This window comes from Epinephelus moara, chromosome 20 (genome assembly GCF_006386435.1).
Source record: "Epinephelus moara isolate mb chromosome 20, YSFRI_EMoa_1.0, whole genome shotgun sequence".
Taxonomy (NCBI): Eukaryota; Metazoa; Chordata; class Actinopteri; order Perciformes; family Serranidae; genus Epinephelus; species Epinephelus moara.
In genome coordinates this window covers 7854044-7880971 of record NC_065525.1, presented here as the reverse complement: position 1 = coordinate 7880971, position 26928 = coordinate 7854044, and the positions used below count along the sequence as shown (strand labels likewise).

General features: G+C 39.3%; 1 protein-coding gene across 2 annotated transcripts in view; it reads left to right on the top strand.

Moving 5' to 3' along the window:
- kiaa0513 (KIAA0513 ortholog) overlaps positions 1-9558 on the top strand; it is a 34819-nt gene extending 25261 nt beyond the window's left edge. For both annotated transcript variants that reach the window (XM_050072401.1, XM_050072402.1), the window contains 3 exons: positions 2013-2093; positions 2632-2726; positions 4868-9558. In XM_050072401.1, the coding sequence (XP_049928358.1) occupies positions 2013-2093; positions 2632-2726; positions 4868-4917 (226 nt within the window). In that variant the 3' untranslated portion in view covers positions 4918-9558. The remainder of the gene's footprint in view (positions 1-2012; positions 2094-2631; positions 2727-4867) is intronic.
- Positions 9559-26928: the final 17370 nt, after the last annotated feature.

Here is a 26928-nt window from a genome sequence, read left to right as displayed (position 1 = left end):
CATATACTACGTCACTTTAGTAATGTTAATATGATTCGTATGAAAAGTGCAAATGTAATGTATTCATGTTTTACCGAAACGTACAATGCCAAGAATGTTTTGAGCAACTGTGCTACAAAAGTGACCCTGTTCTTTTACAGAAGCTGCTTTGGCATTAATTTATTTTCTTGCCACCTTGCCAACACTGACACATTATTACCTTATAAATTTGTCATGGTGAATGTGTTAGCAGACAGGTTATACCCTATTTTCACAATCAGCAAACACAAAGCAACATTGGCATTCATGTGAGAGTCATGTTTGTGACCACTTAATGATTTTAAGTTTTATATTCCTTCCAGTTTTCATCAGCTAGGCTCCTACTTTATCTGTCTACTGTTTGATTCTGGGCAGGTAGTGTACAGTGGGTTTATTAGAGATTTTTCTTTGCTGAAAACAGTCGCCTGCTGCTGGAAATAGATTCAACAGGAATACTGGAGTCATGTGATAATGCTCTATGTGATGTGGAAGGTGTCATTAGACCCACTGTTAATTTGAAAATGGGATGGTTCCCCCCAACATCAAAAATACATATTTTTCCTCTTACATATAGTTCTGTTTTATTAATTTAGATTGCTTTGGTGTGAGTTGCAGAGTGTTGGAGATATTTGATGTAGAGATGTCTGCCTTCTCTCCAATATAATGGGACTAGATGACACTCAAGTTGTGGTGCTCAAAGAGCCAAAAATAAAAAAAATACAAATGAAAAGCTCAACAGCAATGTCTCTTTCCAAAAATCACACCCCGGTTATTCAAGATAATCTACAGACCTTGTTGTGAGCAGTTTCATGGAAGAACTATTTTCTTTCTACCAAACTACAGCCACTAACAGTATCACAACGCAGAAGGAAGTGTGCATGTACATGAAGCACCACTGAGCTAGCTAACGTTACAGCTCAGTCAAAAGGAACGCCCACACTGTTTATATCTCATGCTGTCATGAGCACAAGCCTCTTGTCCATGAGTAGATGCACGCTTCCTTCAGCGCAGTGATATGGTTGGCGGATGTACTTTGGTAGAAAGAAAATAGCTCCTCCATGAAACTATTCACAACAAGGTCTGAGGATTACTTTGAGTAAGTGGGTCATGATTTCTGGAGAGAGACATTGCTGTTGAGTTTTTCAAATGTATTTTTTTGGCACTTTGAGCACCACAAGCCGAGTGCCATCTAGTTCCATTATATTGGAGAGAAGGCAGACATATCTACAGCCGAAATGTTCAACACTCAGCAATTCACACCAAAACAACCCAGACTAAAAAGGGTCAGGTAGCATTCCAACCAAAAAATAAAGGCAGAGAATGCAGATGGGATTAAAGAAAGTGAGAATATGTGGGAGGTTTTTCTATGTTGTCATCGGCCTACAGTAGCTGTATCATTGTGCTCAAGTTCAGGACAGCACAAAAAAATACTAAGTATACAGCTCAGTTTCTTTTGACATACCTCATGACCTTAGTGGTGTTGGTGAGTTCAGGCATGGAAACATTTTTCAGGTTACATAATATTTGTTTTCACAGCGATTCACACTGCAAAGTTATACCTTTCATCTGTTTGTTAATTATGATGATTCCTTGTGAATGAATCATTTGTTGTTTTATTCTTTTGCTGATGGCTGGATAATGTGCCTCGTATTGTTTTATGTGTTTTATGTGTAATCATATCCCTTTTTTTTTGCATCCCATTCCAATATGAGCAGTTACAGGGATGGATGTCATGGATTTTTCTTTTCAGGCAGATAATAGTAATGTTTTTTAACCTCAAAAATTCACAGACTACCGGACAGTTAAAGATCCGGTTGTCCAACAGTTTGAAGTTTTATGTGATTTATTCCTTTGGTATCGCTGCAAAAAGTCAGCATGACAGCGACAGGTGATATTTTTTTGACACCCACCCCTGGCCTGTTACTGTAGAGAAGCTGAAGGTCAAGTGGAGACTTTGGAATTAAAGCCTGACTCCCACTGTCTGTGTGCTGCAGGGAGAAGTGGTGTCATATGACCCAGGAGGAGAGGGACGACACCTCCAAAATCGATGAAAACATCGCCTTCGGCCAACTCGGGTGAGGAAGCTGTCACTGTGTTGTCTGTGAACCGAGAGAATAGATTAACGCACATAGAGGCTTTGGTTTGGAGCTCAGAGGAGATTTACCAGGCTGCTTAAGGATGCCTCCTAGTGGTAAAACAAGTTACTGCTCCAGATAATGGGATGAATACGTGACATATACTTTTAATTGATGAATAAAGTATTACAACATTTTGGGAACAAGGTGGTTGTTAAAAGAACTTTATGTCTGTGTGTGCCAGTGACAGATAACATCAGCTTTAATAAAACTATTATATATGTCTTTATATAGTTAATCATGAACTAATAGATAGACCATGAACCTGAATATTAACCATAAAGTCAATAAGTAAGACCTGTTAAATACTGGATACTCTAACTATAGCACAGAGTTTAATTTATTATTGGAGCACACACTTTGTTTCTTTCAAAGGTTTTTTGTTGTTGTTGTTGTTCATGTTGTAAATTGTAAATACAGACCATTTAGTGTCCAATAATTTCAATTTGTACTGAGATGAGTTTGGTATTGTTTTCAGGACATTTACTCATAACATGCTGGCGTTTGGGCTCAGCAAGAAGCTCTGCAATGACTTCCTGAAGAAGCAGGCTGTCATCGGGAACCTGAATGAAGGTAAAGCATTAAAGGAAAAATTTAACTTGAAAACACTTGACCAGTCTCTGCTCCTATTTGCTTATTTGGTATTGTTAGATGTAAAGCTGTGACATGTCTAACTGACTTATGGAGACTATTATCAACATTGGGCCAGTATTGAGCACGAGGGCTGCAGTCAGTTAAGTCCATTAAAATTGCTTATTGTTGTCACTGACAGGCTCTGATTATTACTTTGACTGTCTGACAGTGTTACGAATAAGACCCTACAGACTTGTTTAGTCTTGCGTGCTAACATCATATGGTTAATTCATAGCACAATTCAATCAGGAGCAAAAAATTGTGTCTTTCCCCATTGATTACCGTGCATATTTTTCTCTGAAAAAAGGTCCCATAGTGGTCTACTGGAAGATACTGGTGATGGAGTTTGCTTCTCTATTCCTGGTAGATAACTTTGTAACAGGAATCACATATTTCTATTGTTTACCTCACAGTTTTGATGAAGGTTAGAATAGTCGCCTCGCGGGGAGGCTACATTTTACAATGCTAATTGAAAATGTTAGCTGGGCTGCCGGGCTAACTTACTCACTTAATACAACCGTAACGCCTGACCCATTGCTGGGACCGAGCCGCTAATAACTCAGGCTCCAGACATTAACCCATCCCGGTGTTTCCTCCGCAGCCTCCACTTCACCCAGCTTCACTCAGCTGCCCGATAAACCCGCTGCCTCTTCCCACATTAACCTGAATAACAAACCAGGGCTCAGTACTCCAGTTGGATCCAAACAGAGAGCTGGGGCTAGTTAGGAAGCTAGCGGAGGCTAACTGGCTGTGCTTCCCTCCGGTCATGCTGCGGCTAACGCCTCGCCAGCCGCTCCCAGCTAGCTCCGGATTGTTGCTGAGGTTAAAGTGGGAGAGGCAGCGGATCTGTGGGGCAGCTGAGTGAAGTGGAGCCTGAGGAGGAAGCACCGGTTAGCCCCGGTTTCGTTCCGCTCTCTGCCATTTCATTTCGAAAATATGCGCTGCCATTGCTCACTGGCTGTAGCCTTTTATAGGGAGGGAGGGCCAAGGGCTCCGAGAGGGGGGTGGGGGGGGGATTCACATGAATGTACATGAATGCGCAGCCGGACCGGCTTGTAAACAATGGGCTGGAGATCAACACAGAGAGAGGGTGTGTGAGGTCATGCTATACTCCAGATGAAATTACACCTCTAGTTCTTCACATTGCAATTTTTTAATTCCTTCAATCTAGAAATGATGAATTTCGCTTATTGCTCCTTTAAGGCCTGCCCAAAAAGTCCTTGACGCAGAAAAGATAAAAAACAGTTTAACGGTCTAAGTCCACAGTGCAGTAATATACAGTTCACAGTCTTTTCAAGTTTATAACAACTATATGTAACAAGTATAATGTGTCTTCTCTCACTCAAATTGGACTTCCCAGATTGTTTTTCATTGTGTCACCAGTACTATAAACAACAGCCCCTCACCAATGCGTTGTTTTTGACGCAGGTCTTATTTCGGTCTGATTATCTGAACTCTTGCTCAGTAACGCTCCCAAAAAGTGTGCCAAGGATGCTTCAGCTGTCTTAGGCCTAAACACAACAAACAGACTTCAAGGCCCCCTGCACTGTTGCACGTATGTTCTGCACTTGCATGACATACCACTCCATAACAGGAGGCGGCAGTCGTCTGTAATCATCTTTCAAAAAGGGAAATCGGAAGACCGTCTTGATGCTGGTTAGCCAGTTAGCACATTAAAAACACAATCAAGTGTTGAAAGATCAAAGCATATCTACTGTGTGCCAGTGAACAATAACACAAACCATCAGGAAACATTTCTGCTCAAACAGCTCAATGACTTTATCCTCTCGTGCACTGAGCTGAACTACCAATCAGAGTGATTTCATTCACCAAAGGGCTCCACAGTGCTGACACCAAAAAAAAAGTCGTAAGGGGACAATGAGGGCGGTAGATGCTCACCAAAGGCCATACTTTGACTGACAGCCAACCATTGGCTTGGTGTGTTTGGGCCTTAAGTCTGTTATGTGACCTTTGCCTTGCACATCACAGAGTCGCATACAAAATTGTGTGGGAATACCAGGTGAAACTGGACTCTTAGTCCTGTGACACAAAAATAACCCTAATGTTTTACCCCTTTGCAGAACAGTACAAGTTGCTGACTGACCACATAGAGAAAATGGCGGCAGAGTGAGTTTGAGGACGACAGGCCGCATTTCAAAGTCTCCACACAACAGACTGACAGCACAGACACACACATCAGCAATTTCTTGGCAACTCGGTGTCACAGTGACCAACTCTTTGTTTGACTGTTGTTGCATTTATGTGATGCACTGCTGATAAACAACATAACTTACTGTACTGAACTGTGCCGTAGTTGTAGCAAATCCTGTATATCCAGCTTGGTAGTGCTCTTCTGCACCCTGTCTTGTATCAGCAATAATACAACATCATTAGCCGATGCATACTTAAATATCTGTAACGCCTCTGTCTGTGACCTGCTGGACTAAAAGCATAAAGTGAAACCATCCAGTATAAACCTAAACAGCCTCAGTATGGTGTCAGACACTCTGGATTTATACATTATACACATGATGTGTAAATTATATATCCTCAATGCTGTTTTTCTTCTGTGTTTCCATGGTAACCACATTTATTATATGTTAGCGTATCGCATCTAACAGCATCTGATGAAGCGCTGTACTAAGTATCGCCCTGCTTTGTTATGTTTTACATCAATGTCTACAGCAGTTCAAACCAGACTGGGGTGTAATAGTATATGGCAATAATAAGTCATAGTGTTTCAATGTGCTATTCAGGTGGTATCGGGTCAGTTTTCTATCCCAGTGTCACTTAAGTTAAAGGGACAGTTCACCCCAAAATTCAAAATACATATTTTTCCTCATACCTGTAGTATCATTCCAGATTATTTTGGTGTGAGTTGCCAAGTGTCAGAGATATTTGCTGTAGAGATGTGCCTTCTCTCCAGTATAATGGAAGTAGATGGCACTCAGCTAGTGGTACTCAAAGCACCAAAAAGTACATATATAAAACTCAACAGCAATTTTTTGTTACTCAAGATAATCCATGAGTAGATGCACAATTCCTTCTGTGCGGTGATACAGTTGGTGGATGTAGTTTGATAGAAAGAGAATAGTTCCTACATTAAACTGCTCACAACTACGTCTGTGGATTATCTTGAATAACCAGATTATGATTTCTGGGAAGTGACATTGCTGTTGAGTTTTTCTTTTCTTCTGTGTTTTTTTTTTTTTTTTTGGCTCTTTGAACACCACAAGCCAAGGGCCATCTAGTCCCATTATATTGGAGAGAAGGCAGACATCTCTACGGCGGATATATTCAACACTCAGCAACTCACACCAAAACAATCTCAAGTGATAAATAACACTACAGGTAAAAGGAAAAATATTTTGATTTGGGATTAACTGTCACTTTAACTACTAAATACTAATCTGGGCTTTCTGTAACACTGTAGTATCCTATTTGGCAATACAAACAGCAACTGCAGCTTTGACATAATAACATGTAACACCTAACCTTATTGCTGGCATTCAAAATTGTAGAAACATTGCCTTCTCTTAAAGAAATGGTTCATCATTTTGAAAGATATGCTTATTCGCTTTATCGCAGAGATAGGCAGGAGGATTTATATCATCCTCATGCCTGTACGTTAACTAGTTACAGTAAGGAGACAGCTTAACATGAAGCTTGGAAACAGGGGAACTGCTAGACTGGCTCTGTTCAAAAGGTAAAAAAAATCCACCTACTAGTATCTCTGTGTTAATTAATGAGCTTCAGAGGTGCTGGTAGGTGGATATTAGGTGGATATTTCTCTCTGGATAGGCTAATTGTTTTCCCTGGTTTCCAGTCTTTATGCTTAGCTAACTTAGTGGTTTCAATCTTCTCATTCTCTCAACAACAATAAAAAGCAACAAAGTCTTCCTTCTGATTACTTACTCAGAGAAATCATAATACTTATTTCCCTCCCATTTTTGCCCTTTTCCCTCTGCCACAAGTTTACAGTCTAGTGGTATTAATTAAATGTTTTTTTAATTAGAAACTTGATTATACCCTTAAGACCATTAGAGACTCCTTATCTATCCAAAGTGCCTTTCATTAAAGTTAACATCTTTATCTTCTGATGCTACCCTCAATTGCCATACCAAACACTAATGCAGAGCCTGCAATGATTGCTCTGGTAATCATTCCCTGCTGGGTATAAAAAAAAATCCAGAAAAAAAAAATCTGCATGGAAATAAAAATCATTGTACTGCTATCTGTGTTTTCAGTGATGGACGTAAGTTGTAGTTTATTTTCAGTTGGTTGAGCTGTAATACCTGATGCATAGCTATAAGCATGTGGCCTGGATTAAAGACAGTCCAGCTTATCTATCTGTGTATCTATCTAGCATGTGCAAACAGCATCAAGCTAACATTAAACGAGTGACTGAACTGTGAAGTGACACTTCCTAATTGTATTACTTCATCGTACCACTGAGGGGTAGCATTGTGTCTTCATTCAAAGCACTTCTCAGTGACAGATTCAAGAAATCCTTCCTAGCTTTACTGTCAAGAATATATCAGTATGTGCTTTTTAAATAATGAAATATGGTAATGTAAATGTGAAAGCAGGTTGAATCCCATTTCTGATTGATAATCGGTTTTAATCTATTGTATCGATGAAGTCATTTTGTAAATACTGTACAGATTAATGTGTATGTTGTAAGAATTGATTACGTGCTGCTGTTTGTGAATTGTGTGTCTTTAATTTTAATGTATAAATAGTAGATGTAATTGTGCATTGTGACCATTGTGTCCATGAGGAACATAAATGTATAATTGTAGTTATGACCCTGAAGTGCCCCCATACATCCAACCCTCTGTTTAACGTGCTCATTCAAAGTATTTGCATACAGTGTTGTGCAGTAATCTCCAATGTAAATGTAAATCATTCTTTCACAGCTGAGTGACATGCAGTGTAATCATACAAAGTATACAAATCATATGGAAAGCCTTGCAAACCCCTGTCCTCTGTACACAGTTTATAATAGACTCTTTCTATTCTCTCAGGTGTCCCTTTGCATGTGCTCTAAGTCCATTTCCAAACATTTTTAGACTGTGTATGCCATGGCTACACACCCTTCATTCCCTACCATTGTGTTTTTCCTGATGTGACTTTTGACCATGTTGCAACACCCTTCTGGTTTGGTTGAAGTGTTGACCTGTATATTGTACTTGTTAGCTCAGCATGAGCCATTTGCACTACATTTAGTCTCAACATCTCTACACTCTTTTCAATATCTTCTGAATAATGTTACATTGATGCCTTTTATATGTGTTCTGCATGGCCAGTGCACGCTCTCTGTCGAGCATATCTGTTGTTAAATGTTGATGGTAGTTTGTCTTTAGTATGACCTGGATGGAAAGACCAGTCTAGCTATGTTGACATTGTGTCAATTATCAACCAAGTGAAATTTGTCATTAAAGTTGTATTTACATTTAGTTTTTATGGGATAACCCTTCTGATTAAAGGTCCAGTGTGAAGGATTTATAATGAGTCGTTTCTATCTACATACAGACAGGGTCCTCTTCATGAATGTATAAGAGAACTGGATAAAGAGTTGGAGGCGGGTCCCTATTCATTCCTGTGAAAGTTGCTCAGTGGTGCATGAAGCCAAAAAAAGTCAAACTGCTGCATACAAAATTTCCCAAATGATAAGCACTGTTTTGCACTGTGTGGCCCATAAACCAGGCGCACTAGAGACATCTGCCGGCTGGATGGCTACTTCCTGTTCAGTGCTCCATTAACTTGAATGGGGATAGAATAATTCACTTGTGCAGCTCCTCTAGACTTTCCAATAGTGATCAGACGGAATGGATAAAATCCTGATAATGAAATGAGTCATTTTGCAGCACTCGCACTCAAAAAAATTTTTTTCACTGATTTACGGATGTCTCTTGCCTTCTAAGTCAATGGGAAAAAAGTCTTTTTGGGCCAGAGAGCATCATGTGACTGTGTAATTACACTGTTTGGCCCCTATGAAAATTGGCTTCAAAGGTGCACTTTCTGGAGGTCTGGTCCTCTTGTACGGAGTTCACCATGTTGTTTGTGCAGTAGCCCAGAATGGACAAACCAAACACTAGCTCTAGATAGGGCCATTCATGTTGTGTGTTTTCGCATCGGCCACCGTAGTTAAACTACACACTTGGCACACAGGAAAAGTTTCAGTTGGTTGCAATCTGTAATCTCACCACTAGATGCCACTAAATCCTACACGCTAGACCTTTAACCCATGTGGTGAGGAGAATGTGTTTTCCAAATCCATGTGTCCCCAGTAGCCTCAGTAGCATCTGATAAGGTTTGGGGTTGCATGCTAACATTTTAGCACACACTGCATTGAGTGATAGCTAACCAGCATTATTCAAAGTAAGACTGTGCTGTAAAAAAGAGTACTTACAGCTGTGTTATTATAGTAGATGAACAGTCAGTGGATTCATTCCAAACAAAATGAAAGACTAACTCACTGTGGCTAGTGTTACCCATTTTAGCTTTTTATTTTGTATCGTTAGAATACCACTGACTCCAATTTCTAACCAGTGTCACCTTCTGTGGGGAAAAAAGAATTAAAGAAACTTGCCACACAAAACTGCCATTGACTGAAAACCATCTGAGACTGTTTATCATTTAGCTTCAGAGCAGCTACAAGTTTTCATTTGTCCACCATTGATACAGTGCTGGTGTTGCTCTCACCTTTTACTGCCACAGTGGGGCCCATAGCAAATTGTGATATTCTGCATGTTAGCTAATCATCCTAGCATTGTTAGCCAATTGCCACCATGGCAAAAAAAGTAATGACATATATAAATCTGCTGTATTGTAAATACAGTGAGTAGACGTGGTAGCTGCTGTGGCTGTATGTTACTGTTTTAGTTTCCACACATGTGTGATGAGGTGATATCACCACAAGTGACACTGCTACTGTAAATGTTTCCTGGGTAGCAACTGAAGGCAAATTCTGCACTTGGAAATCAAGGATGAACTGCCAAGTAATACACACTTAGGCCTGTAATGTTAGCTAGCATGGAGACAGTGATCTACTGGGAACACATGGTTAATATCAATGAGCACATTGTCATTACTACAATGCTGACTGATAAAACTTTCAACAACTGCTCCTGTGTTTTCTGCTGTACCTCTGAAAATGTGTCGAACACAGATTTTAGCTGTTTTATTGTGCTATTGCTTATGTTTGCCTGGACATGTCATAATGTTGATTCAAGTTGCTGATAGTATAATAAATGTATTTTTGATGTCACTCTATGTGAATTCTTCTTGGAGCCGTGTGACGTGGTTGTGTGTTGAGATTAAGACCAATAATTTATTGGTCTGAAACTGCAAGCACCATATATTGTGATTTCTTGCACATTTTCCCCTTAGAATGATATTTCTGCCTCAATGGAAAAGCCTGTAAAAGACCATAAAACTCAAAAAATTAAAAAAAAAAAATGTAACACTACTATAATAGCAATTATAAAGCAGTGAAACTTTATTGATCTTTAGAGAAATGTTGTTGCAGCAGTAAAAGTGGTATCAATTTAGGCTAAAAAAAGAGAATTCCCTTTAAAAATACTGCACACCCAAGCATTTTACTTTGTGTATGTATGTGAGAGCTTGTATATGTCTGTGTCAATATGAGCATGGTGTTGATTGGGACCCTCTGTGGCAGTACAATGTGCTGGCCACACTCTGCCATTTCCAGCTCTGTGTATAAATAAACAGCAGTCACGCTGGCTGCGCTGTGATTGGACACCATGTAATGAGCTGTGAGGCCAGTCAGCAGTGTCACACCGTGAACACCCTCCTCCATCTAATTAATACCAGACCTCAACACACACGACACAGTCATGCAGCATGCTAGTCACCTTCTGACACTTTATTTCTGCATGCAACTCTACATTCACATATTGATTTCTGCACATGTGTAGTTATGTAAAAGTGTATTCATCAAGTGCCTTCTGTGATAAATGTGTAAAAGGTGCACTTGTTGCACATCTTGTGTCACTCTTGATAACTTTAAAGTGTCACTCTCCTCTAAGTCTTTGTGCATTGCATTATCTTGATTTTTTTCCCACTGTTTTTTGTTACCTGCATTTATCTAGATTTTTACATTGTGTTCTATTACACCGTTGTTATGTCAGCATTATAGCTGGCAGGCATCAGAAGTAAACTTTTGGTTGTTCCTACTGCAGGAACTTTGCAGAGGGAGACCCTTTTTAGGAACTCGTGAACTTACCCTGTGTTTCAATCGTGATCTGTTGCAAGCTTGTAAAATAGCAGTTGTGAAGCATTGCGGAAAAAGCTGGTAGTGTAAAACAAAAGTGATTTGACTAAACAACAAAGTTCAGTGCTGCAAAACAACTCTTCTCCAGTAATTCCTCATCAGCAGGGACTTCTTATAGGGTGGGAACTGCAGTCAAAATGCAGGAAAGTTCCAGAGTTTCCTACAAGAGTTTCTTCAGTCCAAATGCAGATAAAGTTCCCTAAAAATGTTCCTTTGGTTGAAATTCAGGAAAAGTTCCTAAGTTTCCTAAAAGGGTACCTGCGATCAAAATGTAGGGAACGTTCCCTAACAAGGTTCCAATGGTCAAAATTCAGTGAAATCCTTGATTTGCCTAGAAGGATTCCTGTGGTCAAATGCAGGGAAAGTTCCCTAAAAAGGTTCCTGTCGTCAAAATTCCTGAGTTCCCTAAAAAGGTTCCTATAGTCCAAATGCAGGCAAAGTTCCCTAAAAAGGTTACTGTGGTCAAAATAAAGGGAGACTTCCCTTAAAATGGTTCCTGTGGGGAAAATTCACGAGTTCCCTAAAAAGGTTCCTGTGGTCAAAATACAGGGAAAGTGCCCTAAAAAGGTTTCGTTGGTCGAAATTCAGGGAAAGTTTCCATAAAAAGTTTCCTGTGGTCAAAATGCAGGGAAAATTCTAAGTTTCCTAAAAGGGTTCCTGTGGTCCAAATTCAGGGAAAGTTCCTGAGTTCCCCAGAACATCTGCTGTAATCAAACAGAGGAAAATTGCAAGTTGCTGCATAACAATAAGCCCAAAGATCCACTCTGTAGTGTTCGGAGCTACATCTCATTCATGACTACATTCAAATGAAGACCTTTAGCAAAGCTAGTGCAGTATGTGGATCTTTAAGTTTAAATAATTTTGTTGCAAAGGTCAAGAATGAACTTCCAGGTTAATATCAATGTAATCAGTTGAGTAACAGTGTGCTGCTGGCTGGGTGGTGGGTAAAATGTTTAGACCCAGTTCTATCTACTTAGTCCCACATCTGTTTCATCATAGTCTTTAAACATGATATTCATTATATATGAGAGAAACATTTTGGTGTTCTGTGATTCTTTTTAATTTGTTGCATCTTCTTTGTTGTATAACTGTTTGTTGTTCCATTTAGAGACTATTTGACTGTAATTTCCAAAATCCAAACATCATTAATGACCAGTGATATCTAATATCATTCCTGGATTTGGCCTTTACTCAACATTAGGATTATCAAAGTGTTCTGTTATCAGGTGAATTCTCTTCTTCAGAATAAAAAAGGGAGCGTGTGTGTGTGTGTGTGTGTGTGTGTGTGTGTGTGTGTGTGTGTGTGTGTGTGTGTGAGAGTCAGAGTCAGTGATACTAGTGCTGACAAGGCTGAACACACACATAGTTAACTTATGTATTTAACAGTAGACACACAGTGACATTCTCCCAACACTCTGTATATACAGACATAACTATGATGCATTCACAGTCCCTCTGACAACACACAGTCAGCCGTCATGTCGGATTTGTACAAGACCAGCTGTGCAGTATAAATCTAAGTGGTTTGTTTTATCGTAAATGCTCAAATTAAGTGTGTTTGCATACGTGTGTATGAGAGGATTCAAACTCCATTGCAACACAGTTCATACTTTGCATAGACATTGTGTGTGTGTGTGTGTGTGTGTGTGTGTGTGTGTGTGTGTGTGTGTGTGTGTGTGTGTGTGTGCGTGCGTGCGTGCGTGTGTGCAGAGGGGGCGGTGGTCCTAAGTGAGCCTGTGATGCAGCTCCACTTCCTCCTGGATTAAGTGTTAAAGTCAGGGTGGTCCCAGTCTGGGGGTGGTAATCCTGCTGCTGTGTACAAGTCCTCCTGCCAGTGTTCGTATACACACACACACACACACACACGCATATACACACAAGCCTCATGGGACTGTGGGTATTTATTTACAGTTCGTGAAAGCAAAGCTGCAGAAATGTTGAAAAGTTTTGATGAGAGCAGTACTTCGCCAGCCAGCCGCCTCGTTAGTAAAGCCGAGAATGACGTCATCATCTGCAAGATTGGAAATGTTTTGTCTTTAGGATTTGGGGTTTTGAAGGAACGCAGCTTTGACTGCAATACACTCACGTTAAACATGAAATAAATACTTATTTCTGTGTGTTGAACTACTGCTATGTGCTAGTGTATTGAATCTGCAGAAATAATTTCATTGTTTGGGTTAAACATTCAGCAGGCGGACAATAAGAACCACAGTTTTACAGAGTGCAAGTAAACTAACCACCAAATATGAATGACAAAGACCAGAGAAAGAACTGTGAATAGAAATATTTTGAATAGAAATGCAGATGATTTGTTTCTCTTTAATTTATTCATTAATGTTGAAAGGGGGACTGACAAGCTTTTAGGGCTGGAAAAAGACATGAAAAGATAAATCTAGAAAAGTATGCGTGTGCTAGTCATGCACAATTTCATCATGGATCTGTTAGTAATTTGATGGAAATTGTAAACTGAAAAGTGACCTGATTCACACTAAAGGGATTTGATAAATATAATAATGACTGCATAAAAATAAAACCATTTTTCAGTTACAGGCATGAATTTATCTAATGGTAAAATTACAAAATCATTTTATAATTCAAGTCCATGGAAGCTGTGAAGGGAACAAAAAACAACTCACTGGTTCTCAGCTGTTTTGATTTTTGACCCTTTAAAGATGGATTATAGGACTTTTACATATGAATGAACGTCTGATACATTCGAGCCTGTGCCAAACAAGGTCACACAATGCTGATGAAGCCAATCACTGCCACCAAACAACTCTGGTATTTTGCAGTATACCAGAGTTGTAATGTCTCTGGTGATGTTCTTGCACTGGTGCACTGGGAGTGATGCATTTTACATCAACCAGCCAGCACAATAGGGGGCAGGAAGGAGGGAGAGACGATAGCAACAGAGCAGTTGCTGGGAGTACAGCAAAAGCATTAAAAATCCCAAGAAGCTTACAAGAAAAGTTGACATTCAGAGGAAGTATTTAAGACAAAGTATTGGCACGGGAAGACTTTAAAGCAGTGCGGAGAAATGCAGCCAGCTCAAAAGCAGGTACATGTCATAAGCAGGCGTACACAGTGTTTATGTAATAACCAAGTGTCACACTCTGGTGATGAAAATTGAAGCCAACGTGGAACTACCAAAAAAAAGCAGTTCCTCAAATGGCCACTTGAGGCTGGCTCCAAGAGAAAGTCAGCAACCACAAACCCCATGTTAAAATGTCCAACTTTACAACAGAAATAATGTTTACAGCCTGGTAGAAAAATGGATTTGGTCTCTGTAGTTAATTTGATCGTTAAAGACAACTGTACAGGAGGTGAATTTTCTAACAATCATAGCTCACCATGGCATAACCCCAGCCATATCCGGGCTGAATTTTGATAATTGTTTTAAGGCTTAAAGATTTGCATAACTAAGGGTCTGGTGGCTTTCAATGACAGGTAGCTACCACAGTGACTACGTTGGTTAGATAACGTTAAATTTATGGAGAATATGAGGGTATGTCATGGCATGTGGGATGGGGGGTGCCATCTTGTGAGTGTTCTGTTACCAAAGTGTATGCACTCAAAAACAAAATAGTTTACATGTCTGAATATGTGAGTGGAGGTAGAGGTAACAATCGTAGCAGGCACAGGTAACAGAGCGTGTACCTCAGAAGATGGTGCCCTTGTTGAAAAAATCTATCACAGCCTGACGTCAGCTTCACATCTCTATAGGCGTAGCCATAGCTGTTGCTATTTCAGTGTTCAGAGTTTTTAGTTCATGAAAATGTAATTGTCACGTTTTTGTCACCTAAAAAAAAATAAAAATTAGATAAAAAATTAAGAAGTTTGACACTCCAGATTTAAAATCAAGTGATATCTGCTTATGACCCCTGATCACAGGGTGCAAATGGATGTGAGCTGTGAACGCTTCAACCAAAAATAAATTTTCTTTTCTCAAATTATTACAGATATTTTTTAACAAGAACAAGGGGTAAAACTATTTCACAAGAAAAAAAACAAATATTGGAGAAAAGTCAGAGAAAATAAACCCAATATTTTGTGTATTTTTGTGTGGTTTTATTCTGTTCTGTCTGTTTAATCAGTTATGCTGCTACTGTGATGACCTTCTCTGAACAGGGACCCCTGGTCTCTCCCTGCAGAGCCTGGTGGGCTGAGTTGGTTGTCAGGGACATTTAGCTCACCTGTCTCACTGCAAGACCAAAATAGGCTGGTGGTCAGCCAGTCCTCCTCTCTCCCCTGGCTTTCACCCTGTTTGTTTTCAATTCCATTCTCTTTCACTTACATAAAATAAACATATGTTTAGTAACAACTCCATGTGTGGTCTCCCCTCCTTTGTCCAGCCTTGAGCCATGTATACGAATCACAGCTATGTTTCTAAAGTAAGGCAGTATATGAGCTGATTATGTCATACAAACATGGATGGGATGGGTGATGGCATGTCACCTAGGCAAGATTCCTGTCAAGCTGCAGACCAGTGTTTGAGACCAACAAACAACAACAACAGCTGTGTTCTAGCAAGTTATTACTGCATTTCTAGCAGCTTTTTAACCACTAAACATGGGTGTTTTTTAGCAACCTGGCACTCTCTTTCCACCAAAGACAGTACCATGAAATGCGTTTGTTTTTACTGAGACATCGCTGTGTCAGTGTGTCAGAAACGTACAATGCCTAAATTTTTTCTGGCGACTGGGTTGCATTGCATTGGGTTGGGGCAGCTATGGCTCAGAGGCAGAGCGGGTTGTCCACCAATTGGAAGATCGGTGATTCAATCCCCGGCTTCTCCAGTCTGCATGTCGAAGTATCCTTGAGCAAGATACTGAACCCCAAGTTGTTCCATCGGTACAGTTTTTACACTACGGTACTCGTAGTGCGAAAAGAGCTTTGAGTGGTCAGATGGGAAAGGCGCTATACAAATGTAGGTCCATTTACCATTTACATCACAAATGTATGCTTGTCTAAACACATAAGCCCTTTTCCCACTGAACAAAAAAAACCCACTAACACCTGCTAACATCTAGCTTTTGTATGTAATAGGAAAGCTTACATCGGCATTCACACCCAGGTCAAATGACTCTGCAGAAGTCATGGGTATTCATCGGCTGTAACTGTGATTAGCAGTGATGGAAACACAACACCTGGGTGAACACGCAAATTTTAGCCCTTCTATCAGCGAGATGAAATGACATTCCACCACAAAATAGCATTCAGCTCCACCCAAGCAGCGCTTGAACATTGTTCCCAATTAGTCTGCACCGAGTTTGAAAGAGAGACTATATAAGTAGGAGCTATAAAAAGCAACATTTTAGTAACATTTTCCACTGGCCTCCATGCTGCTTTCTACTTTTTACTAACCTGTTTTGTGGCCTGTCTGTGACATAGAACGTGACAAACCACTCGTGCTGCAGACTTAAAATGAACTTTTTCAGCATATAAAAAATTACTTTTGTCATATTAGCATGTTTTAGTCAGTTGACAACTTATCATAAGAAGTTGGCCAAAACAAAAAACATTTTTGAGTAGGTTGGAATTCAGATAAATAAGTTGGAATATCTTTAATAAAATAATTTGACCACTAAATATCACCACAACTTTGTATGATTATTAAGTTGGTTCAACTTAGTTAAGCTTTTTGAGGTCAAAGCAAATCATGTTGGCTGTACTAAACTGACGGAGTTTGGCAGATTATAAAAGACTCATAGGACTGACTCAATAATGCCACAGTTGGAACTACTTAAAAAGATGCATGCAAATTGTTACCTTCATTTTTTTTAAGATGAACCACTAGATTACTTTTTCAGAGTGTTGCTCTAGGCTACTGGCAATGGAGAAAGAGTCTGTAGCCAATTTTTAGCGTGTTAAAAAAAACCTGCATACATGAGTTAATTGTGGTGGAAAAACGGTAATACAGTACACCATGTAGCTGAGAGTAACTAACATAATCAGGCTTACCAAACTGTTGAGCTATTATGTAGCTGCCTTTGAATTTATCAAATCATCTTTTTTTTTTATTCCCACAGCTGTCATTTCCTCATCTGTGATTACTGTTTACAGTCAGCATTGTTCAATTCACCATTCTCATGATTGATAATCAGTCATATTTCAATTGCAGCCATTTTATTTATTATGATTGGATCGATATTATGATTGATTTATGACTTCTCTTCAAAGACTTTCTAGATATCCATGGGCTAATTTGGCAGTTCTGAAGTTGATGAGTCAGCAAAGCAGAAAGGTCCTGTAGCCACAATGACCTAAAGTTCATAATACAAGTGTTCTTGTTTGTTTCATTGGACCTTTACTTAAACAGAAAAGCTGAGGTAATTGGACCCAATGATGTTTGACTCTGAATTTTCTGAAATTCAACTAAACTGGCATCTATATCTTGATGACAAATTGAAGAAGCTTTAGGTATGCTTATAGCGCAATACAGTTACAATTCAATGCACAAACTACAGCTGCAGAAACAACCACAGAGTTTCTCTGACACAGTGTCAACACAAACTGAATATCACAGCTCAGATTTATTGCAGCTCTGTTGTATTTAATGTCATGAGATTTTACAGGTGTTCATGTTACTGTTTATCCATATGCACACATGTAGTCTCTCTCTGTATGTATGTGTTTGTGTCCAGGTTGTAAACAGCATCAGTCCCGATCTGGAGGACATTTGAGGCACATAATGATGTATAGAGCTCTGTGCCAGGAAACCTAACTTGATTAGCGGCTAATGTGCCTGAACCGAGCCCATCAATCTTCATCATGGCCCCGCCCTCCCTCAGTGCTGAGTGTGTATTTGGACAAGTGTAGCCGGTTTATGTAGAGAGTGAAAAAATATAATAAACACTTGGATTAGGAGCCCTTTTGAACCAGCGAGCTTTAAACCGTGTGATTTAGCACTGAGCTGGGACTTGATTGCACATGAAACACAGGCGATGACACTTTCCAGAGTTGCAGCTATATTTCTCCCTCTCACCGACTATAGAGGCTTGTCAGCTCTGCCTAAAAATGAGTCATGATGAAAATATTTAAAGTCAGCTCAAAATGCTCTGAACTAATCTGCAGTTATCCCTCAAAGTGCCCCTACACAGACTGTACAGCATGCTTATACAAAGTGAAGCTGCAGCTGGTTGCATGAATGTCATTAGTTTTGCAAGTCATAAAACAAAGTACTGGACAAATTTACATTTTGACCAGTTGATAACACTGGAGAAAAAGTCAGAAAATCACCAAAGTGATTACAATTCATCCTGAGGGCACCACAAGTATGTGAACTAAATGTCATGGTAACCCATCCAATAGTTGTCGACACATTTCACTCAAAACCACAAAGGTAAACCTCATGGTGGTGCAGGAGGAAAAGTCAGGGATCACTAAAGTGATTACGATTAATCCTTTGTCTCAAAGAAATGCTTAAAATGGAGACAACCTCTTAAACACATTACATGGTGATGGGCACAAAATGTTTCAAAATTATGGGTTGGCCACACCACAACAACGCCAAAGCAAATTCTATAACGAACAATCACACTTTGGTTGTGAAACAGTTGTCATTTGGTTAGGGTTAGGGAAGGAAAAATACTTGATTTCGGAAAAGATCAAGGTTTTGGTTAATGCCTTGTTTCCACTTACATATGTGTATGGAGACAAGTCAATCGATAGGCCATTCATTCCTCCATATATTTACAGATCTGCAGACACCAGTCACATTCGTAAGTGGAAATGAGGGGTAAGACAACTGTGTACGGGATGTAACTGATCTAAACAAAGTACTTTGGGTACTTATGCACAGTACCTATGTAAAGTGCTTTTCTGTCGTTACATGAAGTCTGTAAGGTCAGTCTGTAACTATGTTGGCTTTTGGTTTCACATGGGACACAAACAGTGGTGTCCTAGCCGAAAGTCCACGTTTGTTTGACCTTTCCACCTCCCCTACCACCTACCCTATCCACCACAGCAAAAGATTCTCATTGGCTTTACATTGGCATTGTTTTCATCTTGCCAGCATGTAATTTGAACACATTTTTGCCCACCTCCATGTAATGCATTGTTGACTTTGTGTCCATTTCTCACATTTCTAGGAGGCTGGGCTGCAATATATCAAACATTTTTTTTAGATATTTCAGCCTGGCTATAGGTATTAGTGTATTTCCAATAACGATATGAAACAAAAACAAAGTGAACTAACAAAAGGCATATCAAATGACTTAATTAAGCTGAACTCATGAAAGCGAATAGTCTAGTGTGACAAGGAAATAAAGAAAGCAACAGTAAACACCATGGGTTTAAAATGAAGATGTGGCTGGCAGGGATTGTACAGCAGATGCTGGAAAAACAGGCTAATCGCATATAGGATATTTGTTTGCTCTGGTCTGAAACAATGGTGTCCCCAAAATTTTTTAAAGGGTTGGCCAGGTGGGGCCACTGAAAATCTTGGGGTGGAACACCTAAACCAAAGGACATTACTCAATTTCAGGAATTTAATTATGCTGTTGAAGCATATAGGCTAGCTAAAAACTGTGTCAATATGGAGAGGTAAGGAATCAAAATATTCACTAGGAGCTTTCTTGAGTTTAGAGGAGACTCGTGGGCATAGAGCCCATTTTCATTCAGATATCTTGAGGTGAGAGCTCAAGGGACCCTTTTGAAAATGGCAATGCCAGTTGTTCCCTTGCCAAAATTTAGTCTATGGGCCTGTGTCTACATAGCGTTTTTATCTCAGCACTGGAATCGCAGCAGGGTGACCATGGCCCTCACTAACTTGAAGGCACCACTGCTGAATCAGTGAATGATTTGGTAAACTTGATGCATTTTCTCTTTCTTTACACAGAAAATAATTTAAGCCAGCCAAATGATTACTCCACTCATTGTTTAACACACATGACATTTAGACTAGACTGTTTTTGTAAATGTATTTTATCATTTTTAAATTTTAATTTATATTTCAGTCTGATTTGTATAATCAACATAGAGCTTTATTGGTATTAGAATTTTTTTTTTAATCATGGGAATCTGCTCTGAGAAAAAAAATGCAATTAATACACTAATAAACATTTCTGCAGTCTGCATGAGAATGGACTTCTTGGACTTCTTCCTCAGCCAGTCTGGAGACAAATGTAGTTCCAAGCAATAATCCAAAGCATTTTCATATAAATACTCGTCCATTTTGGTGCTCTCTATGACTGATTACTACAACAGTGATTCAACCTGATGAAAGCTTTTACATTTGATTTTGTAAACACACACACTGTCTGGTGGGTCTTTTCCTGGGATGAATCCTCTGTCAAACAGGAAGTGATGCGTTGTCTGTTTCTGGCTTGTTTGGATTCAGTAGAGGAAGAGCTGGGTTTGAGAAGTGATGGCCACAGTGGCTGAGGAGAGAAGGAACGATGAGAGTTAAAGTTTTCTGCTGACCTTGGAAATAAAAAAGTGTGACAAAAAAATAAGTAGCGCTTTCAAATCAGACACCCTTTCTAAAAGGTCTCTAAGTTGTAACTAATGGCTTTGATAATGATTAACGTAGCTTTTCTCCAGTTTTGATCAGTGGTAGAAACTCTTTAACACAGATGGCAGAATTGGATTTAAGCTTTTGCTAAAGCTTAACTCGAGGTTTTGGTAGCTTTATCTTAATACTCACTAGTTTTCAAACTACAGCTGTGGTATTTAAAGGGACAGTTCAACCCTAAATTAAAAATGCATATTTATCCTCTTACCTGTAGTGCTCTATCAGTCTAGATTGTTTTGGTGTAAGTGTTGGAGATATCAGCCATAGAGATGTCTGCCCTCTGTTCAATATAACAACATGTTCTGATTCCTAGGTTGTCAAATACCAGCGTTCTGTTACACCCCTTGGCATGTCAGGGCATCCTGTAGCATCTGTGAGGCAAAGGTGGAACACATTGTGACATGTGGTTAATGTTGCCAGATGGTTTTGGTTGGGTTTAGGCAGCAAAACTCCTTGGTTAGGTTTAGAAAAAAGACCATGTTTTGGGTTAAAATAAGAATGTTTGTTACTTAACAGTAATATAACGTGAAGTAAATATGTCATATGAGTGACATCCAATGTTGGGCAGTGACACGTTTTAGTAACACGCTACAGTAATAATATTACTTTGAGTAGTGTAACTAATTTCTAATTTTCAGTAATATTTTTACAGTTATCCCAAAACCGACAGCTCATTATGATACTTTTGTTATCACGTCCCTACTGACCTGAAATACAACAGTCACATTATCTTTTTCATAATTATTGTGATGTCACAAAGCAGCAAGCTAGTTTGGAAGATGGAAACACTTACCTTTGGCCAATACTTCAAGAATGACAAGAACACTATTGCTGCAGGTGGTCATGCTAACACTCTTTCCACTGCGAAAAACACATCCTCAAACCTTTGGTCTGACACACCTCAGTTACTATGAGCAACAGCACAACAACGTTAAGCGCCAGGAAATACACCCCACCAAAGGTGAGTCCTCCTCAGCCGCGGATGTTGGCTGTAGCCCTACACTGGCTAGACAACCAAAACTGGATTCGACTTGTGGACAGCTGCAGCTACAAAGAAGTAATGAAGCTTGTGGTTGGATATGTGGTGGATGAAATGTTGCTCAATGAGTGACCCTCCATCTTTCAGGCAGAGCCTTGGGATAATACTGGTCATGGGCAACTGAAGACTCCAGGTTAAAAAAATAATAATAATAATAATTTACACGCTATCTAGCCTTAGCTACACTTACATGGCGATTACCCAGACATTTACACAGAGGCACACATCTGAATTTTGGGGGAGATATGCAACTACCAGTTTTACGGGGTATAACGTAAAAGTAATATTACAAGTAATGTAACAAATTACTGTTGGCAGGGAGTAATAAGTAAAATAATTTTATTACTTTTGAAAAGAGTAATGAGTAATATGTAACATTTTTAGAGTAACAAGCCCAACACTGGTGTGTGACAACCATATGTAAGTTATGTAATGTTACGTTAAAACAATGTTGACTTTTGGTTAACAACGGGACACAAACTGTGATCTCCTGGGTGAAAGTCATGTATTGGGTGAAAATGAATACATTTGTTGTGTAACAATAAGGTAACATGGAATAAATACATCATGTGAGTGATGTCAGTGCGTGACAAGCGTGTGTATATTACGTAATGATACGTTAAAACAGCACTGACTTTTGGTCTCATACCAAACACAGACTGTGGTCTCAAAGATGAAAGTCTTGAAACAGACCTAGACCTGCCAACACATTATTGCATAGAACACATGCATCCACTGCTAACTCACCTAGCACCACTGAGCTAACTAACATTACAGGCCAGCTGAGGAGGATGCCATTAATGTTTATACCTTGCGCTGTAGCGAGCACGAGCCTCTCGTCCATGAGTAGATGAATGCTTTCTTCTGCGCAGTGATGTGGTTGGCAGGTGTAGTTCAGGAGAAAGAAAATAATTCCTACATGAAACTGCTCACAACAAAGTCTGTGGATTATCTTGAGTAATCAGGTCATGATTTCTGGAAGTAGACATTGCTGTTGACAAGCTGAGTATCTTCTAGTTCCATTATATTCAAGAGAAGGCAGACATCTCTATGGCTGATATCTCCAGCACTCAGCAACTCACACAAAAACATGATTGATGAAATAGCGCTACAGGTGTGAGGAAAAATATGTAGTTTTGATTTGAGGTAAACTGTCCCTTTAAACATGAGGTACACATCAAAAGCAAAAAAATCAAGAAAGAAATCCTGAAGTCATGGAAGAAACCTGATTTAAGAGAACGAAACAACATATTTTAATCTGATGGAGCTTTCAAATTGAAAGTACATCCCTCTGTAAGAAGTTGAACAACAAAGAATAAGTGTTTATAAATGAGTATGATCATCTAAACAGACTTTAAGACTGTTTTAAATTGGAAAGTAAATATATTTTGGACAAATAGCAGCTGAAGAAAATGTCACTTGGATTGGAGGATGCCTTTAAAACAAACAGGCAAAGATTAAGAGGAACTACATTTAGAAGAAACAGATGTTTTTCTAAGTCTGATTAATAAACTCAGCATACTCCAGAATCTGGAGGTTTCTTCCACCTTATCCAGCAGGCTGTGTGCCCAGAGGAAAAGCACCAACAATCACCTCCATGTCCCTGCTGGAGGGTTCAGCCTGGTGCTAATGCTCGATGCACGTTAAAGATCTCCGACCACAACCCATCAGCGCAGTTTGTTTTCTCAGATAACAAATAAAAGTGAGAGGATTTCCCTTTTGTCTGAGCTGCTTTCTCATGAGGATCTTTTACTGTTCAAACACTCACACAGACCATCAGATAGCTCGCATTTATTAATTCATGTTGCTTTTAGAAGACTTTGGAGATCACTGGAGGATGAAGAGTCGGAGGAGCCAATTACAGTTGTGTTAATATGAAATGCAACCAAATCCCAAAGAGACAAAGTGCCAGGCTAAACTGATACTTCTCGCTTCTTTTCTTTCCTCTCCTTCTTTCTTTCCCCTCAGAGGTTTTCATCATGTTTTATTTACACGTCTGGCCAAAAGAATCCTATACACAGGAAATGCTTGTGATTGTGAGTTCCTCTCCTCAAATGTGGGGAAGTTTATTTATTTCAACAAACATTCCTGATTTGCACAGCTCCGGCCTCGCACAGTCGAGCTTTTTCAGACGCTGTGTGTCTCAGGCCTATATTTAGACATGGCTGCTCTCTGTTTGTAATGATGCTGTCAGCAGAGCTCTCTGATTTCATGCAGGTGTCACCCTACAACAAGATGGAGCTCAGAGAGGCTCATTTAGGACTTTCAATGCCATCAGATTGTATCTGCATATGATTTTTTTTTTTTTTTTTTCAAAATAAGACCATGTACACATAGTTGGAGAGTTATTTGTGGTGACTCCGTATTTGGTACAGGGTGTTTTGTGACCCATGGTACAGAGCAGTAGTCAGGGAACCACAGAACATTTAACTTTACTGAATCTTGACCTTGGGAACAGCTGTTTGATGGGCAAAAAGGAACTACATCTCATGGTCTGCCTCAGTTGATAGAGTTTGCTCAGCATCGAAACAACTGACTAAACTCCGTCTGCTGAGGAAGACCATCACATGTGCTTAAATACTCATAAAAGCATATAAGTAGCTGTTGGGTTGAGATTGTTTTGTCAAATTCACTAACATTGCTTGAAATGAAATAGTTCTGTTCACCTGTGCTCTTACGTTAAAGAGTGCTGCCACTCTCAACGATCCTGACTCAGTATTGCCAGTATACAAAATATTTTATTTATTTGTGTAGTCTGCCACAGAATGATGCCTGTGATACAATTTGACTGATTATTGTTGAATTGATTGACATTAAACCAGTTTATGAAAATGCCTGAATCCCACATTTAAATGTTATCATTGTCACTATTAGAAGGGGGCACGGTGATGCAGTGGTTAGCATTGTCGAGCATTGTGCCTGGGGTGGGGGGATTGAATCCTGGAGTGGGGGAGCACCCCTGCGTGGAGCCTGCATGCTCTCCCCGTGTCAGCATGGGCCTACTCTGGGCACTCCAGCTTCCTCCCACAGTCCAAAGACATGCAGGTTATGTTAATTGGTGACTCTAAATTGGTTGTAGGTGTGAATGTGAGTGTGAATGGTTGTCTGTCTCTATGTGTCAGCCCTGCGATAGTCTGCCGACCTGTCCAGGGTGTACCCTGCCTCTCGTCCAGTGTCAGCTGGGATAGGCTCCAGCCCCGACCCCCTAAAGGATAAGTGGTTATGGAAAATGAATGAATGAATATATGTCATTATTATACTGTAAGTATCACTGAGCCAGTAATTATAATATATACTTGAGGGGGACACATCCCCTCCAGTATTCAAATATGCTGGCAGGTGACAGGTGACCACACACCCCTGTCCAAAATAATCATTAGTAAATGTAATCATAATCATAAATAAACTTAACACATTGCCATTATTATTGCCACGGGATCAGTTGTCACAGTGTGTTGCAGTTCTGCACTTTTGGTGAAAAGAGGCCAATTTGCGAGTGCTAGTGTTGTCAGTAAACCCTCACTAATTTTAGCTATCATAGCTAAGTTACCTGCAGTTGATCAGCCACATTACAGTACACTTGTACCTGAGCAAATGGCAAAAAAAAAGTCTTGAACAGCAGTGATCACAGGCGTATTCAACTAATGTTACTGTTTTTATTGTGTTATACTTGTCAGAGTATATCTATCTATCTATCTATCTATCTATCTATCTATCTATCCATATATATATATATATATATATATGGATAGATATATATACATAATATAATTTAGGTAATTTAGGGAGCTTTGCTACTTTTTTTTACTTTTTTCTTTTACTCCTGTTGGCATGACTGCTCGCTGGACTTGCAGATGGGCTCAGCTTTTAAGTCTTGACAGATTTTGTACCTAAAATTGCCACAGTATTATAATGTCTTGTCACATGATCAAAGAGAGACTTGACATTAGGCAACATCAACATACACGTTACCCAGCAATCATTATTGCATACCGGTATATGACAAAAATATCAAAGAAAATAACAAATTATTCATTTAATTGAATAGCTTTTGATACATATAATTCATCCTTGTTTTTTCTAGTTCATGTAGAATAAGCACATAATTTTGTTATAGATTGCTACTGACTATTTTACAAAAAAGAAAAGACAAGAGACAAAAGAAAATCATGATGGATACGGGTTTGCATTTTGAGGGCATATAGCTTATAGCAAATGGCACCATTTTTAGTTTAATGTGAGTTCTTTGAGCACAGATGTAGGTCGAGGTGGCAATCTGAATCTTTTGCCAGGGACCTACCCCACCCCAGGGACCCCAGTGCAATCACACTGCCTGCACTGTCTGTATTTATGCCCCTGCCTAGACCTAAGGCCTGCATTTCACAATTTTATCATGATTTAAATACAGTAAAGTCTTTTTTTTTCAGAGGCTATTCCAACACAAAAAGAGGCAAACTTGGAGGAAAACAGTGTTGAATGTTGCTGTGAAATCAAAGTCACAAAATCTATCAGTGATTCCAGTAAAAGATTCAACTCAGCTCAGTAATAATTCTCCTGTTTTAGACTGAGCTGTCTGAGTAACTACAGAGGCCACGACACAAACTGCACAAGGATGAAAGACTTTTTTCTATTTCACATATCATCATATGATCTCCTTATAAGTGACTGACACTGCAGAGCTGCACATAAAGAATGAGGTCAGGATCAAATTGTTCAGTCAGTGACATCTGATACTAGAACGCAGAGCAATTCTCCTTTACAGTCGAGTTATCATCAGTCAGAACAGACATTAAAGTCTTCTATTCTTCTTTTGGTCCATATCTTGTAAGGATCATCAGTTTTTGGAGTCAAATTGAATGTTAGCTGATGTTGAATGAATTTGTTTGTAATTTTCATCTTTGTTTTCTTAATGATGATTTTTACTATCAGTTTTAAGTTGATAGACCTACAGTACAACTGCTGGCAAGAAAAGAATGTTAACATCCTGGATTACTCCTGATATCTTTATCTAGTCCCTTTGGATAAATGACATATTTTAAATAAATCCATGATGCAGGACAGCAAAACCGAACAATGCTCAGTCCTCTACAGTTGATGCCTGGCTATCTTTAATGACCATCATGATCTATATAACTCAGCACTGAAAGGAAAATACAGAAGTACATATGTTCTCTGTCTTTTTGTTATATAAAAAACAACTTTTAGTCACAGGAAGGGACATTTTAGTCAAATAGCAACTTCCAACACAGTTTCTATTTTGACTCACAGTTTTAAATAAATCATGCTGTCA